Consider the following 16,039-nt stretch of genomic DNA (forward strand, 5'->3'; position numbering starts at 1 on the left):
GGTGAATGTCAGGAGTGGAACAAATTCTAACAGCCTAAATCTCAGAACTGAAAATGTGATCTTTGGACATGGAATGATGCTGTCATAGAAGAAGCCAGAGGTTTAGTGAGATATTTTAAAGCAGAGGTTACCCATAGTCAGAATTATATCAACACAGTATTAACTCTGCTGTCTTCTACTCTGTAGAACCCCTAAAATCTGAAGCACCAGGATGTTGTGGGACTAATAAGCCAACAGGTAGATGCTGGTGCACCTGAAGTTTGTACCAGTCATTGAATCAATACATAAAATGTAGACTTGTTTTTTGAACATAAATGAATAACCTACCCAAACTACTTTACATAGACAGTGGGGAACCACTTCAACCACCACCAACGTGTAACATCCACTTGGATGATACAACAGCAGCCATTCTTGCACCACACATTAGCTGTTAGGTGGTGAAGGTGTGAGAGAAGCATTTAGCCAGTTAGAGAGGGGGAATGCTTAGGGGTCAGAATGGTCCAGATCATGTTGGGCAATTTAGCCAGGGAATTGGGAAACACACACATATACCAAGGGGTCTTTCAAGAACGCAAGGAGTCATGTCCTCAGTTGTACCTCTCATCTGAAGGTCAGAGCCAATTTTTACATAGTATTCCAGTCACTGCACTGAGGCATTGAAGTCCACATACAGACCACCAGATACTGTAAGCACCCCTTGCTGGTTCCACCAACACCTCTTCCAGTAAAAACCTGGGTTTTCCCAACATGCTTAGCTTTAGGTAGACTACCTGTTCTGAAGTATTAGGCTACTTCTAAATTGTCCCTCTTTGAGTGTGTTTGTGTGTGTGCGTGTGTGCAATGGATTGATGCCCCAACTAGAACTGCTTTCTGTCTTGCACATGGTGTTGCCATTTTTGGCTCTGATTCCCTTCCCTTAAAGTGAATCAAGTGGATTGGAAATGTTATCTGAGCATAAATGGATTAAATGATGTCCTCAGGGTCACATCTAAACCCTGTGGCCAGTAGCTACAGCTTTTGCCAATGCTAGTACATCATTTGTATGTCTTGATTGTGTTTGTGACACCCTGTGACTTTTCAGCTTTTGAATTAATTTGTGTGATATTTTCTGCCCACGGCATTTGTTATTGTTGTCATGCTTCCTGTTCTATATAACCTTTTACAAATAACTTTTCTTTATATTTTTACTTTATTTTGTTTATTTTCTACTTTCTTTCATATATGAAAATCCATCCATCCATGCATTATCCAACCCGCTATATCCTAACTACAGGGTCACGGGGGTCTGCTGGAGCTAATCCCAGCCAGCACAGGGCACAAGGCAGGAAGCAAACCTCGGGCAGGGTGCCAGCCCACCGCAATATATGAAAATGTGTTCCATAAATATTTTTTTGCTTTGCATGGTGTAGCTAGTCTAAGAAGTGATGTAGTTTTATGTATTTCTTGTTCTTTTTTTTTTTAAACATGATTCTTAATGTCTTAACCAATACATTGGAATGTTTTTCATAGTGTATGACCTCTTGTTAAAGGACTGATTGCAGATGTGAAATAGAAACAGTTATCAAAATTGCTGAAAAATGAAAGGCAGGAAGGAACGGGGTGACTTGTGCACAGGAAGGGAAATCAGTCTGCTGACAAGTGGAGCTCATTCTTGATGCGAGAAAGACAAACAAAAAGGTGTAGAATACATTTCTGATTTGGGTTAGTGACTAAGCGGTTAGACTGGTGGAATAATCACTAAAGCCTATCCAATTCTCCAAGTCATTTTATTAAATGATGTCATTATGTGGTGGAAAGCATTTAGTGTTCTGGTGTAATCAGGGAGCAGTCTTGCTGGGCTGCCCTTTTATTTTTAGGGTTTAGGATTTAAAAAGAGAACTGACTCAGGCTTAGTCAGTATTTGTGTATGATTTGTTGATTAATTGACAATCTGCCATTAATATCTGTGTTGACAGGAAAATTAGGTAATCTTTAGGAAAAATTGGTGTAATCTTCCTCATAGTGTCAGGAAAGCTGTCACTGAAGAAGCCTGGGACTAAGCTGTCTGCGCCTCAGGACCTCACAGTACAGTTATGCTATAATCGGTTGAAATTCAGATTCTGTTGTGGCAGGTTTTCACATAGCAGAAGCTCCCATAAAGCAATAAAACAAAAAGACAAGAATTAAGAGGGAAGATGTGCTGAGGATTATTCACAGAAGGTTTTATTTAAATGTATGTAATGTATCAGTTAAGGTATTTGTACCTACTCATTATTTGCCTAAACTCTCTTACTCCAATTGTATTCATTCCTCTAATATGATTACAACAACAGTTTCAAAGTAAAATGAAACCAGACATTCCAGGATTCCAAGCTAGCTTGAAAATGCCCACAAGGCACAGTGGCTACTATTAATATCTGCCTGACAATGTTAATATACCTTAAAATGAACACTCCACCCAAAAATTATGTTTGTTATATGTTGCTTACCTCATATAGTTTATAGTAATAAGAGAACAAAATTTAATCTCACATTTTCATGGAGAATGTAGATAAGAGCATTTCCAATAGAATGACGGCCTATGGTGTCCAGTGATGGACAACAGCAAACATTTTAAAATGTCCAAGCTCCCATTACTTGTTTCACATAATCTACACTTGAAGTCATCCAGTTATATGCTCACAACATTTAATTATTTTTCTACACATGACTTTTCTTAATTAAGCAGACAAAAATTCATCCACAGGGATAAAAAAGGGGAAAAGTGTCAAACCATTTTGGTAAATAATAAGGATAGGTAAATACGTCAAAGACCACTCACAATACTTACTTTCACCTCAGCTGAACCTTGTGTTGAAGGAGTTACAAGGATGAGAGAAATGGAAGAAAACAAAGTGAGTGTACACGGTAATCCCCATGGACACAAAATAAATTATAGTTAAGGAGTAGGGCAGAGGCACCAATTTCTGGCCTCCAGCCATAGAGATCCATCTTTCTGTGGTGGAGGAGGATGACCTGCTATCCCACACCTGATAAAGCAAAAGACATTCTGGAGATTTCCAGCATTAGACTTTCAACTGAGAGCTTTGTCAAATTAATTCTTTTTTAAATATTAACATGACCACTGAAATGGGAAGGGTGCCATTGAATTTTGAATTATGATAATACACGTCAGCCAAGCTAAGATTTTTATTAATACTTGCTTTATTACGCACTTTATGTGGTGAACGCAGTTAGAAAGCTCCAACTGTATCAGAGTTTGCGTACAGGTTAGCGTGAGAGAGCAGTACACAGTCAGACTGAATTACATACCTGGATCTTGGCACATGGATATGCTAGGAGTGAGGATTCTGCGTGAATAAGATAAGCTAACTTACATTCTGCACCCCTTGACTGTATCAGCTACACCTTCACACACGCTATGTGGAATTTACCTCCAACAAATAGCACTGCGTATGTTCTGATAACAAAAATTTGAAAGATTCATTTTCCTAGCTGGCAATACACAACAACAGACTTCTACGGAGGCAAAACAATCATCATCTTCAGGCATGAAGACGCAGCAAAATGACTAGGATTCAAATAGCCTGTCACTGTTTAACTGGTGACTTTGAAGGCATCTACTGCTTGGTTTGAGTTAACTGTTAATGATGAAAGAATTTAAGGGTGGCACAGTTGTGCAGTGCTTAGCTCCACAAAGGCTGAGTTCAGATCCCATCCCAGTTACTGTCTTTGTATGATCTGCCCAGGTCTGAATGGGTTTTTCTTTGGGCACTCCCATCTTTCATTACCAGGAATGTGCAGCTGTGGCATCCTGTCTGGGGTTTATTCCTGCATCCATATAGAGTTCAGCCTCAGATTTACTGAATTTGACAATAGATGGATTGATACAGAGCCAATAGTCTGGTACCCTACTTTCAGTGTTTAAAACCTGCTGTACATATCTGTGGCAATCATACATTTAATACTTGAATGATATGGCAATGCTTATGTTAGGGCTGCAAGAATGATGGCACACCTGTGCAGTGGAGACATAACGAGTACAAAATGAGTACAACATGCAAACAAACTAAAAATATTATAAACACAACACAATATATCCACCACCTGCTGTAGAACCTGATACAACAGCCCAGTTAAAGTTTCATATTTACATATTACATACTGGTTCTGCAGCACCTCAGCCCTTTAAATGTTATTACTGCTCTGGAAGCCCCTGTCAGCTGGTTATGTAGCCATTGCTAATACCTCCATTGTTTGAAATATCACATATAGGTGGCTTTTGTGTTATGTAGTTATTGTATTTATGATGATTTAGAACAAAAATGGTCCTCAGTACATGAACTATAATTATATTTCATACTCTCCATAGGTGATGTTCATCCTGTCGCATCATTTTGTCAACAGTGAGTGGTGTAATTATGAACTGTACTTCACACACCAGAGGGCCATTGGCAAACCTTTCAATGACATAATTCTAATTGTCAAGGAGATCATTGATCCAGAGTCCCTGCCCAACAAATACTGCAAGCTGAAGAAGATGCTGAGGAGTAAGACATATCTGGAGTGGCCTCTGGAGCTCAATCGGCAGGTCTTTTTCTGGGCTCAGCTGCGCAGCATCTTGGGCAGTTCTTTGCCCCCTACAGGGGAAGGAAGTCGACATGGAAGACAATCTTCAGGCTCCGTCTCTGTCACAGAGGTGTCAGCAAAAGTCCAGACTGATGAATTGGACATGAATGGAGAACTGCCACAGCCTGAGCAGATTTTGGATGATCTTCCACACAATGAGGACAATGTTATAATGTTATAATAATAATAATAATAATAATTCATTATAGACACAGCACTATGACGTTTTATGTGTAACATTTACAATGGCAGCAGTTGGTTTACAAAAACCAAAGCATCTATTTACTCAAGAAAGAGTAGCTGGCTTTTTTAAGTATATGAAGGTAACTTTTTTACTGCAAAGGTATTATCTTGTGTGTTTTTGAAATTGAGTCAGACTGAAGGTATCTGATGTCAGACTGCACATTTTTTTAATGTTATTCTGTGTTTTTTTGTATTGACTTGTTTTAAAATATTATTTCATAAAGTTCAGAAGGAAGATATATTTTGATACAGGCTCCCTTTTCATTTCTCAAAGCAGCATTAATGTCTGTTCACCTATTTTTGAAAACCACTTAATCCAGTTTTAGAGTGGACATGACAAGCTGCATGCATTTTATAATTGAAGAATATAAAGTCTTAATAGTGTTGTTTTTGTTGCAGTTTGTGTCATGTCTGTACATTCTCTCTATACCTGCATAAGGCTCCTGTGGTTCCTCTACTTTTATCCCCTATACCAAAGCAATGAATTTTACCATACTTTTTGGCTCTAAATTAGCCCGGGATTAGCAATCACATGAGTGTGTCTTGTGACAGAGTGATGGGTTGGTTAATGACTTGCATCCAGTGCTGCTGAGACAGACAACAGCCCCAGAATGCTGGACTGGTTAAAGCAGGTCTAGTAAATAAGTGGGCGAATGGCAACCCAAAGTCATCCCAGTCTGGTGTGCGCATGAATGTACCCTGTGATGTACTAGTTGGTGCCTTGTCCAGGGTGGGCTTCAATCTTGTGTCCTGCTCTGGTAGGATAGACTCAAGCCCCAATAAAACGTAATTAGACGAAGCCAGTATAAAACATGGATGAATCAGTGGATGACAATTGGGTGAGTGCATGACTGTCCCCTGTGATAGATTGGCACCTTGACCATTGTTTACTCTTGCCTTACAGCTGGTGCTGCTGGGGCACATCGTTCATGCATCATAAAAATAAAGGAAAATCGTGTAATGGTAAAACTGACTTCAAAAAATGGATGGTTAAGATTTTTCCAAACTTCTTGTGTATGTCGAAACTCAAATAAACGCCTCCTCATTAGTAATGCAAGGCAATGCTTTCTTCATCCATTTACAAAGTGTAGCATGAATTGGACAATGCCCAGTGTGAATATGAAGACTGCAAGCAGACAGTTGCTTATTGGAACTAAAAGCTGGATTTGTTTGAAAGAAAATTAAAATTCATATTGATACTGTATTGTCAATGTACTGCATTACTGTTTGAACTTCAATTTGGTAGTAAACGATTCACCATTTTTGTTTTACAAAATTATTTAATTAAGTCTTAACTCAGATTCACCTTTTGTGAAAAAGCACATATTACTTACCCTTTTTACAATGCCCAACTGTTAGTTACGAACATTATGGATGAATTCTGTCCCATATAGATAGATAGATAGATAGATAGATAGATAGATAGATAGATAGATAGATAGATAGATAGATAGATAGATAGATAGATAGATAGATAGATAGATAGATAGATAGATAGATAGATAGATAGATACTTTATTAATCCCAAGGGGAAATTCACATACTCCAGCAGCACCTTACTGATACAAAAAACAATATTAAATTAAAGATTGATAATAATGCAGGTAAAAACATACAATATCTTTGTATAATGTTAATGTTTACCCTCCCCCCCTCCTTCTATGCATAACCCAAGAGAAACCCCAAAAAACTTCAGAAAAGACCAAAGTTGAACCTATTGCTCTGGAATCCATCCCCCCACTGCGGATGGTTAGCTGATTAGACACACATTTCTGTCTCTGTCTGAATCCACTTTTTTTCACACGACTTCATATGAAACTCATCCAATCTGTTAAATATTCAGTATATTATCCCATGTAAATAAAAACCACCAGCCCCATTTTGACAAGTTGCTCAGTAAACAAGGAGTTGAAGAAGTTTGGCAAATGACATGACCAGGACCTTATGGAATAGTAAGGGAGAGAAGAAAATCATTACTGCTAGAGATTCAAATTAACATTCCATTACTGTGGGGTTGAAAGAGCACCACCAGGGGGCACAATCACCTTTACGTGCAATGGGTTTCCAGAAAGGACAAAGGGCTGACAAACCAGTGAAACAGAAGTGCCAGCAGCAAGTAAACATGCTGTATTTGTCCAGGTCAATAGAGGAAAGGCACTTCAGCAGGATTCAGGGATTCCTGACTCTTTTAGTGCAGATAGAATGAGACCAGTGTTGGCTGCCAAGAGGGCAGGATACCTGTTCACTACCAGTGGGAAGCACATGGCTCTATGTCAGGAAGGTTGCGAACATGATACTGTTTTAAGGATGAGGTGAGTCGAAGGTAAGTAAATTCCTTCAAGTTCATTAGGTGGTAGCACACGGTCACCTAGTGGAAGGAGTGAGATAATGCTGCTCTTTAAGCGGAGGAGCTCAAAAGCTGCCCGACAAAGCTGAGCAAGAAGGCTCAGGGGTGCAATGGCAAGAAAGACTGCTGTTTCAGTAATGCATGCCAGTGGGATATATGACATGGGCATGGCTGAGCTATAATTAATGGAGAGAGGTATGCCAAAATATTCAACTTAGTCAAAGGAAAGACATTTGTGGGAGATATATTGCTTGAATGACAAAAAACCAAAAAGCATACTGCAATACTTTCAGACAACAAATTATCCACCAGTTAAGTTTGACAATTGTAGTGTTTAAAATTATGAGAGAATTAGTACAGTGGATTGAGACAGTTATTTAAAAATGAGTTCATCAAGAACACAGGGACACAGTTGGAAACTTGTTCAGGGTAAATTTCACACTAACATTTGGAAGTTGTTCTTCCCACAGAGAACCATAGACACTTGGAATAAGTTTCCATGTAGCATGTTAGAGAGTAAGACTTTAGGGACTTTCAAAATTAGACTTGATATTACTGTAGAAGAATTAAGTGCATAAGACTGGTAAGCTTTGCTGGGCTGAATTGCCTATTCTATTCTAGATTGTTCTAAAAATAATGTTCTAATCTTCTAAAAGAAATGTCACTGTGGCTCCTTTATGCAAACAGCAATACACCTGCATAATGCCTCACTGCGACTGGAACTGCCAAGTCAGGAATTTTTCACTTTTTAGTCATTCTGGTGTGTATATGAGAGGGGTTTGTTGTTTGTCACAATATAATCATCATATTCATTTATTTATTTGTTTGTTTGTTTGTTTGTTTGTTTACTGAGTTTCTGTTGTTAGCCAAATTTCCGCCTGGGGACAAATAAAGTTTTATCTACATTATATGGACAAAGTATTGGGATTCAGCTCTTAATTATTAATTTCAGGTGTTTCCATCAGACACATTGCCACAGGTGTATAAAATCGAGCACCAAGCCATGCAGTATCTGTTGAAGCAGGCAGGCACAGGCACCCTCAGCCCCAAAGAAGGCACTCGGAGTCTCAGGACAAGCAGCAGAATCAAGCTTTATTACTTGATGCACACATGGTCCCAGTTCAAATGAACTGACCGGCCAAGGATGGGCAAACCATTTTTTTATTACAGTTCTTATTTTAGTACCCATTACTCATCCTCATCTGACTCCCAGTTGACTTGTAGCTTTGGACCTGCCTCCAATTAGTTCCACCAATATTTCCAGCCTAATGAGAATAGTGCTTTGTCCTGGTCATCATACACACTTGGCAGGCCTTCACCAAGAACCTAACCAGTTCCTGCCACCATTACCTAATTCCCATCACCTGACCCTATGTCCATCATCTGACTGAAAATTTTCAGCATTACTCCTTATCCTGTGCAGTCTGAGACTTGTTTATTGATCAATTCCCACCAGCAAGTGGTACCAGCAGGACCCACACATAAGATACTGGGAGGCTCAAATGAATAGTTTCTTCTTGCACAAACATCCCTTAAGGCTAAAAGGTCTAGGGAGCTGCATCTCTAAGACAATGGTGCTGTTTCTTAAAGAACATACTTTCCTTGTCTCATCATCATCTCATGTTAGTGTCCAAGCAGGCAGACAGGGAGGCAGAGGTCTAGCCGCTGCATGTGAAAGCAAATGGCCTATTTGGCTTTCTCTCATGGTTAAACTCTCAGTAGCTACATTTCTAAAAACAATGGCCTGTTTAGCTCTTTCAAAGTACACAGTGTCCTTGACTGAAGTTTTAAACTTAACAGCAAGATATTGGTGGTTTGCAGCTGCAAACAGAAAAATAATAAAATTTGCAGGCTTTTTTGTGATTTAACCCATACTATACTACTGTGTACTAAGACACAATGTTTATTTTCATATATGATCATGATTCTTTTTGAATACATATTTTAACAAACAGTAGTGTAAATATATCCCAGACCTTTGGCTTACGAAATATTGTTTTTTTCCAGCTTATACAGGATAATAATACATAAATATATAATCCTAGCTCTTACATTTCTGATGCTTAGTGAAATACAATACTTATTTTCTCATGTGCTTATAGTTTTTTCTAGTACATGTAGATTACCAATTTTAAGATTACATTTTTCTATTTCTCCATTTATAAATATCTGTGAAACAAAATGGGTCGTTCTGAAGAGCACAGTGACTTTAAGGGAGGCACTGTGATAGAATGCCTCCTTTGTAATAAGACAGTCCATGAAATTTCATCCCTGCTGGATATTCCACAGTCAACTGTAACTAGTATTATTGGAAAGTGGAAGTGTTAAGGAGTAGAAAATTCACAGAGTGGGGTCAATGACTGCTAATGTGCATGGTGTGCATATGTCGCCAATGCTCTGCTGATTCCATAGCTGAAGAGTTCAAAACTTCCACTGGCATTAATGTAAGCACAAAAACTGTTCAGAGGGAGTTTCATTGAATGGGTTTCCATGGCCAAACAGATGCATGCAAGCCTCACAACACCAAGTCCAATGCCAAGCGTCACATGGAGTGGTGGAAATGTGTTCCATGAAGTAACAAATCACGCTTCTCTTTTTGGCAGTCAGATGAGCGAGTCTGGGTTTGGTAGGTACCGGGAGAATGTTACTTGCCTGACTGCATTGTGCCAACTGTGAGTTTTGGTGGAGGAGGGAGAATGATGGGGGTGTGTTTTTAAGGTTTGGGCTAGACCCCTTACTTCCAGTGAAGGCAGTCTTAATGCTTCAGCAAACCAAGGCATTTTGGACAATGCTATGCTTCCAACTTTGTGGAAACAGCTTTATGAAGGTCCCATTGCACAAAGCAAGGTCTGGCCTGCACTGAACCCTGATCTCAACCCCATTGAACACCTTTGGGATGAACTATAATGGAGATTGCAAGCCAGGTCTATTCATCCAACATCAGTACCTGACCTCTTAAATGCTCTACAGAATGAATGGGCACAAATTCCCACAGAAATACTCCAAAATCTTGTTGAAAGCCTTCCAAGAAGAGTAAAAGCTGTTATACAGTAGTTGCAAAGGGGGCACCAACTCCATATTAAAGTCTAAGTATTTGAATGCAATGTCATTAAAGATCCTGTTGGCATAATGGTCAGGTGTCACAATACTTTTGACAATATAGTTTATCTATCTATCTATCTATCTATCTATCTATCTATCTATCTATCTATCTATCTATCTATCTATCTATCTATCTATCTATCTATCTATCTATCTATCTATCTATCTATCTATCTATCTATCTGTTACCTGCAAAATAAAATAAAGATAAAGCACAAATGGTCTGAAAAGGTTTTAGGGAAAACCCATTTAATGTAGAATTTTAAGCAAGGTAAGGTAATTCACAATAATGGGTCATAAGAGATGGAACATGCCTGCTGTGATCATCCTTTTAGAGAGACCGGAGGATGATGTGGCAGAAGACAGGGGGAGTCAGCATGGTAAATGGTCTTCATCTTGATCAATGGCTTAGACATGAATTGAGAGAAGACAGAAATTTGATCCTTCTGGCCTCTTGTAAAACCCTCACCTGTGGTCCCTTTACAATAATCCTGCTCGACTTGCTCTTGAAAGTGCTCTCTGCTTACACTCTGCATGCTAGTGCTGGACTGTAGGATTAGGCATACAAAATAATAGTATAATATAGTTGAGTGTGAACCTTAAGAATTAAATACACATCCAGTGCTTTATTTATACATTACCTTTACAAACTGTGAGAAATATATACATTTTATAAGTAAAAAAGTTTAAATTTGCCAAAAAAAAGAAAACTTTTCTAACCCCTGGCCAAAATGCAAATTTCTAAGCATCAAAACATCACATGTATCTTTCAAAGCATGTGGTATTGTTGTTTGTTTTCCTACTTTTTACCTTGCCTCAGGCAACATTATTTAAAAGGCCGGGCCTGAATGTGACATGGCCCCTATTGTGCAACCTTCATGCTGAGTTGTTGGAAAGGCTTTTACTTCACATACTGTACTTGAATACATCCAGGTCTGGTTGGACCTGCTAATAATGATCTGCGTAGATCAGACAATGAACAGTTCCAAAGGCAATCAATCAATGTTTAGCACCATCATAAATTGTTTAACACAACCAACAACAGTTCACCTCAAATTAACAAGGTAAAATACAAACTGCCTCAATACATGGAAATGTACAATGAAAGAACATTGATAGGCATCCTTACATAAACATGAACTTTCTGGGCATGGGACCAGACTGACAGGATAAGATGACAATACAGAGGAATCAGGATCAGTACAGAGAAGAAGCAGGCCTGAATGGGGAGTCCGTCCATTTCAGTGCACACACACACACACTTGGTCAATATAGAGTAGCTACTGAATCCAATATACATTGTCGTGATAGAATTGCACAGACAGCGACTTCACTGCTCCTCTCAAAGGATTGGCTTGGTCCCTGTGCCTCTGAACTTGTTAGAGTGTTCAGAAATGGGTGGGTATATAATTGTCATAAAAGTGTCAATACATGTCACTCTGCCATTCTTTATAGTTGGCAAATGTGTGATTCACAAAAAGCTGAGTGATTGTGCAAGACGAAGGCTAGTAAAGGGGCCACAACAGACTTCTGATAACTCTTAATTAGTTACAAGCTACAGTGGCTCAGACTGGAGTGACAATAAAGACAACTGTTGTCCAGGTGCTTCACCAGTCAGAGCTTTATGAGACAACAGCACAGAGAAAGCCAATGACATCTCACTAAGAGTCTATCATATGCCTTTTGTGAAACTTGTAAAATGTGTAAGTTCCAAGGGAGAGAATACTATTTATAGGTACTGCAAATACATTTAGCACACTACTGTCCTTTACGTAAGACAAAAATAATTGAAGTAAAAAGATGAGCTAATTAAATAATGAGATAAATTCCATGTTAAAAGACTCACTGAAACTGTAGACACAGGGACTCCCAGAATTAAACTTGAGAAGCACTGTAATAGAGGACCTCTGTCCCAAAAGACAATGACTAATGGCACTTCCAGGTGATCTCGTGTCTCATTTTGTCCTCTCTCAGCTCCGACGTAATTCACAGGGTCAGACGAAAAGAGTGAATTGCTCAGGAGATGAATCAAACTATTTTCTGGGTAGAACAAGTGACTGAGCAGACTGCTCAGACAAATTGCACAATCTGGCTGGCCAGTAAGTAACTTTCCTGTTTATCCATGGGTATGAGGTATTTCATTTGGAAAGTATGTGCACTACCACCTCCACAAATATGTTGTAATCTAGTCATGGCTGAAATGGGATATGCTGATAGAAGCAAGTTTTGTTAGCAAGTGGAGCTAATGAACAGAGCAAACATGGCTTACGTTCAAAGCTGGGAGCTGAAGTACAGATATTAGTTAAGAAAATAATTTTTCTGATACGGACATATTTTTTGTTTACCACAGTATACAAAGTGTGTTTTTTTATAGAGAAACATATACAGTATAAGTATATAGTTTAGAATTCTTCCAATATATTATCCTTTTATTAAAGTAACATTGTTAATATTGCAAAGAAAGGAATGAAGAGCTCAAAGTGAATTTGCAGACTGTGTTGCAGTGCTGCCTTGTTTGTTCCAGATATGTACCAATACCAGTCCTGTGCTTCTTCCAACTGCGGTTTTAACCTGTAGAGGTCATCAATAGCAGTTTGTTTAAGACGAGCAGTATTCTCCCTCTCTGGATACACTAGACACAACTAAACATGTTGTTCATGCAATTTATTATGGTGGCGCAGTGGGTAGCACTGCTGCCTCGCAGTTAGGAGACCTGGGTTCGCTTCCCGGGTCCTCCCTGTATGGAGTTTGCATGTTCTCCCTGTGTCTGCGTGGGTTTCCTCCGGGTGCTCCGGTTTCCTCCCACAGTCCAAAGACATGCAGGTTAGGTGCATTGGCGATTCTAAATTGTCCCTAGTGTGTGCTTGGTGTGTGTGTGTGCGCGCCTTGCGGTGGGCTGGCACCCTGCCCAGGGTTTGTTTCCTGCCTTGCACCCTGTGTTGGCTGGGATTGGCTCCAGCAGACCCCTGTGACCCTGTAGTTAGGATATAGCAGGTTGGATAATGGATGGATGGAATTTATTATGGCTGTGAAGCACTATCACTAGCTTGAATATGAACAGATGCTACTAGATTCTAAATAAAACCCACTGAGGCCTTTTCAGAGGAGTACATTGTACCACGTGTACAGCTTTGCCAAACTCTTTCCATTTCTTAATGGCAGATTGAATCACACTCTAAGGAATATTCAGTGATATTTCCATGTCTCCATCCTCTGACTTGTGCCTTTCAATCACCTTATCATGGAGTTGCTTGTGTTCATTGTATAAGTTAGGCCATGATGCTGAGTTGGAGACAATACATATAGAGAAGTGCATTTATATTGCAGTGAACTGAAACCCATTAACTACAGACGTCTGATCTTGATTTACATTGTTTTGTGTTTTAATGTATAATTAATTTAGGTCACTGTGCAGAGATTTATTCTAACTTTGACATTAAAGGATATATTCATGCTGATCAGTGTCAAAAAAGCCAAATTAAACCCACTGTGATTGAATGTTGCATACTAATAAGATGTGATGTGCAATCATATTGGACCAATTGCAGAAGATGCTGCTTGACGTCTTTAATAAGAATTATTTAAGGACGGGGTTGTAAGGTGGGTGTGTATGTTTGGGAGCTTGTCTTTTGGGTCCAACAGAATACTGATTAGAGAACAGGTACTGAAAAATTTTATTACGCTTTAGAGGACCCAAGGAGTAACATGAATACTGGTTAAAGACATGTGTCTAAAGAGAAATTGAAGCTAAGGACAAACATTGCAGCAAGCCTCCATAGGGGTCTTGGTGTTCATTAAAGGGTTTTTAATCATGTGTATATTGTATATGTTTATGAAATATGTATCTAATTAGTGAGTGATTTGACTGTAATGGCTGAGTAACCTTGTTATCTTTGGTTATTGTGTGTTACTTCATTTAGTAATACTGGTAATTAATTAAATAATTTGGCAAGGCTGCTACTTTTCTTACCTTACCATTTTCTGTTGTAGGAGGCAGGTTTCCGCCCTTTAGACTTATATCAAGGTAACTGAAGCACACTCATTTTAAGAAGCCGAATAATGCAATTTATTGATAAACACAAGGATTATAGAAATATGATAACAGCATATATACTGTATGTTCACATATTAGACTGGCCACAGACAGACTAGACAAACAAATATATAACATATAGTCTGGCTGTTTACTGGTATTAAGAGTTATACTTTATCTTGACATGAATAAATAGTTTTATGATAACAAGTCTTTAAAGGTGATATCCAATGTTGTGTAGAGTTGTTGCTTCGTTGCTTCTCTGGGTTCAAGCAGAGGATTCTTCATGCATTGGAGTGCACTCTTTCTCATTTCTGCATGATCCTTGTCAGTGCTGTGCTTCTGCTTCCTCAGCTTGTCTTCTGCTGTCTTTCGTCACATCATTGGGAAAAGGCATTTGTTTATATGACACAAGACTTTAAATGTTGAAGTTCCCTCCTTGAAATAATAATTAATCAAACAGGGCTCAGTGCGTAGCTTGGCAGAATGAATCTCAGCTAGATATGGAAAAACCTAAGCAAGACTTGCATAGATGATCTACCCTCCATCTCACTTTAGCTGAAAGAATTAACTTTGTCAAGATGAATATCCTTCCTAAGCTTCTCTTTTTCTATTTCAAAACATTCTAATATACATCAATAAATCATTTTTTAAGAAGTTAGATTCAATCATAATCTCATTTATTTCAAATTCAAAACATCCATGTATCCAAAGGGTGACCCTGCAAAGACCTAAGGTGGAAGGCGGCATGACTCTACCTAACTTTCAATATTATTACTGGGTGGCAAATATACAAGCTATAAAAATCTGGACATGGACACAAATAGATGAACACACACAGGGCTTGGTCCGCAATAGAAATAAAATTCTGCAATACTTCTTTATATTCATTGCTGTGTACCCCAATAATTACAAGTTATCACCAGTATACTAACAGCCCAACTGTGCTTCACTCACTTAGAATATGGAACCAATGTAGGAAGTATTTTAAGACAGAGAAGTTTTTATTTGTGGTACCTCTGCACGAGAACCACCTTTTTCCACCCTCTCAAATGTAAGCAGTTTTTAATGTCTGGAAAACATTCAGGATTAAATCGCTTAGAGATCTGTACATAGACAACGTCTTTGCATCCTACAAACAATTACACTCCAAATTTAACTTTCCAGCAACACATTTCTTTCACTATCTTCAAATTAGAAACTTTGTTAAATGAACCCTGCCCAATTTTCCTAATCTCCCACCTACTTCTGTTCCGGAAGAAATATTGATCAGTCTTGGGGACTCAGACAGCATTTCTGCAATATATAAAACCTTTTAAAGTCCCTCCCTTTCAAAGATCCCAGAGTACAGTAGGATAAGGATCTCTCACTCAACATTTCAGAAAAGGAGTGGAAGGTAGCAATGCACAGAATTCACTCCATATTCACAAAGCATACAATTATTCAAATTAAAATTATATATCAAGCACATTTGTCTCATTTAAAACTGTCCAAAATGTTTCCAGGGCAAGATCCAACCTGTGGACTTTGCAATCAAGCTCCAGCCTCACTGGGTCACATGTTTTGGGCCTGCACCAAATTAACATCATTCTGGACCAAAACCTTTAAATGCCTCTCAGACAGCCTTGGTGTCACAATCCCTCCTAATTCACTAACAGCTGTGTTTGGGGTACTTCCAGATGGGCTTAAAGTGGAGAAGGACA

The 16,039-nt window shown here is 38.8% G+C and overlaps 1 protein-coding gene across 1 annotated transcript in view; it reads left to right on the top strand.

Annotated features, from left to right (window-relative positions):
* tlr18 (toll-like receptor 18) overlaps positions 1 to 16,039 on the top strand; it is a 100,628-nt gene that overhangs the window by 50,354 nt on the left and 34,235 nt on the right. The window contains exon 4 of the mRNA XM_028793972.2: positions 4,355 to 4,785. Within this exon, the coding sequence (XP_028649805.2) occupies positions 4,355 to 4,785 (431 nt within the window). The remainder of the gene's footprint in view (positions 1 to 4,354; positions 4,786 to 16,039) is intronic.

This window comes from Erpetoichthys calabaricus, chromosome 2 (genome assembly GCF_900747795.2).
Source record: "Erpetoichthys calabaricus chromosome 2, fErpCal1.3, whole genome shotgun sequence".
NCBI lineage: Eukaryota > Metazoa > Chordata > Cladistia > Polypteriformes > Polypteridae > Erpetoichthys > Erpetoichthys calabaricus.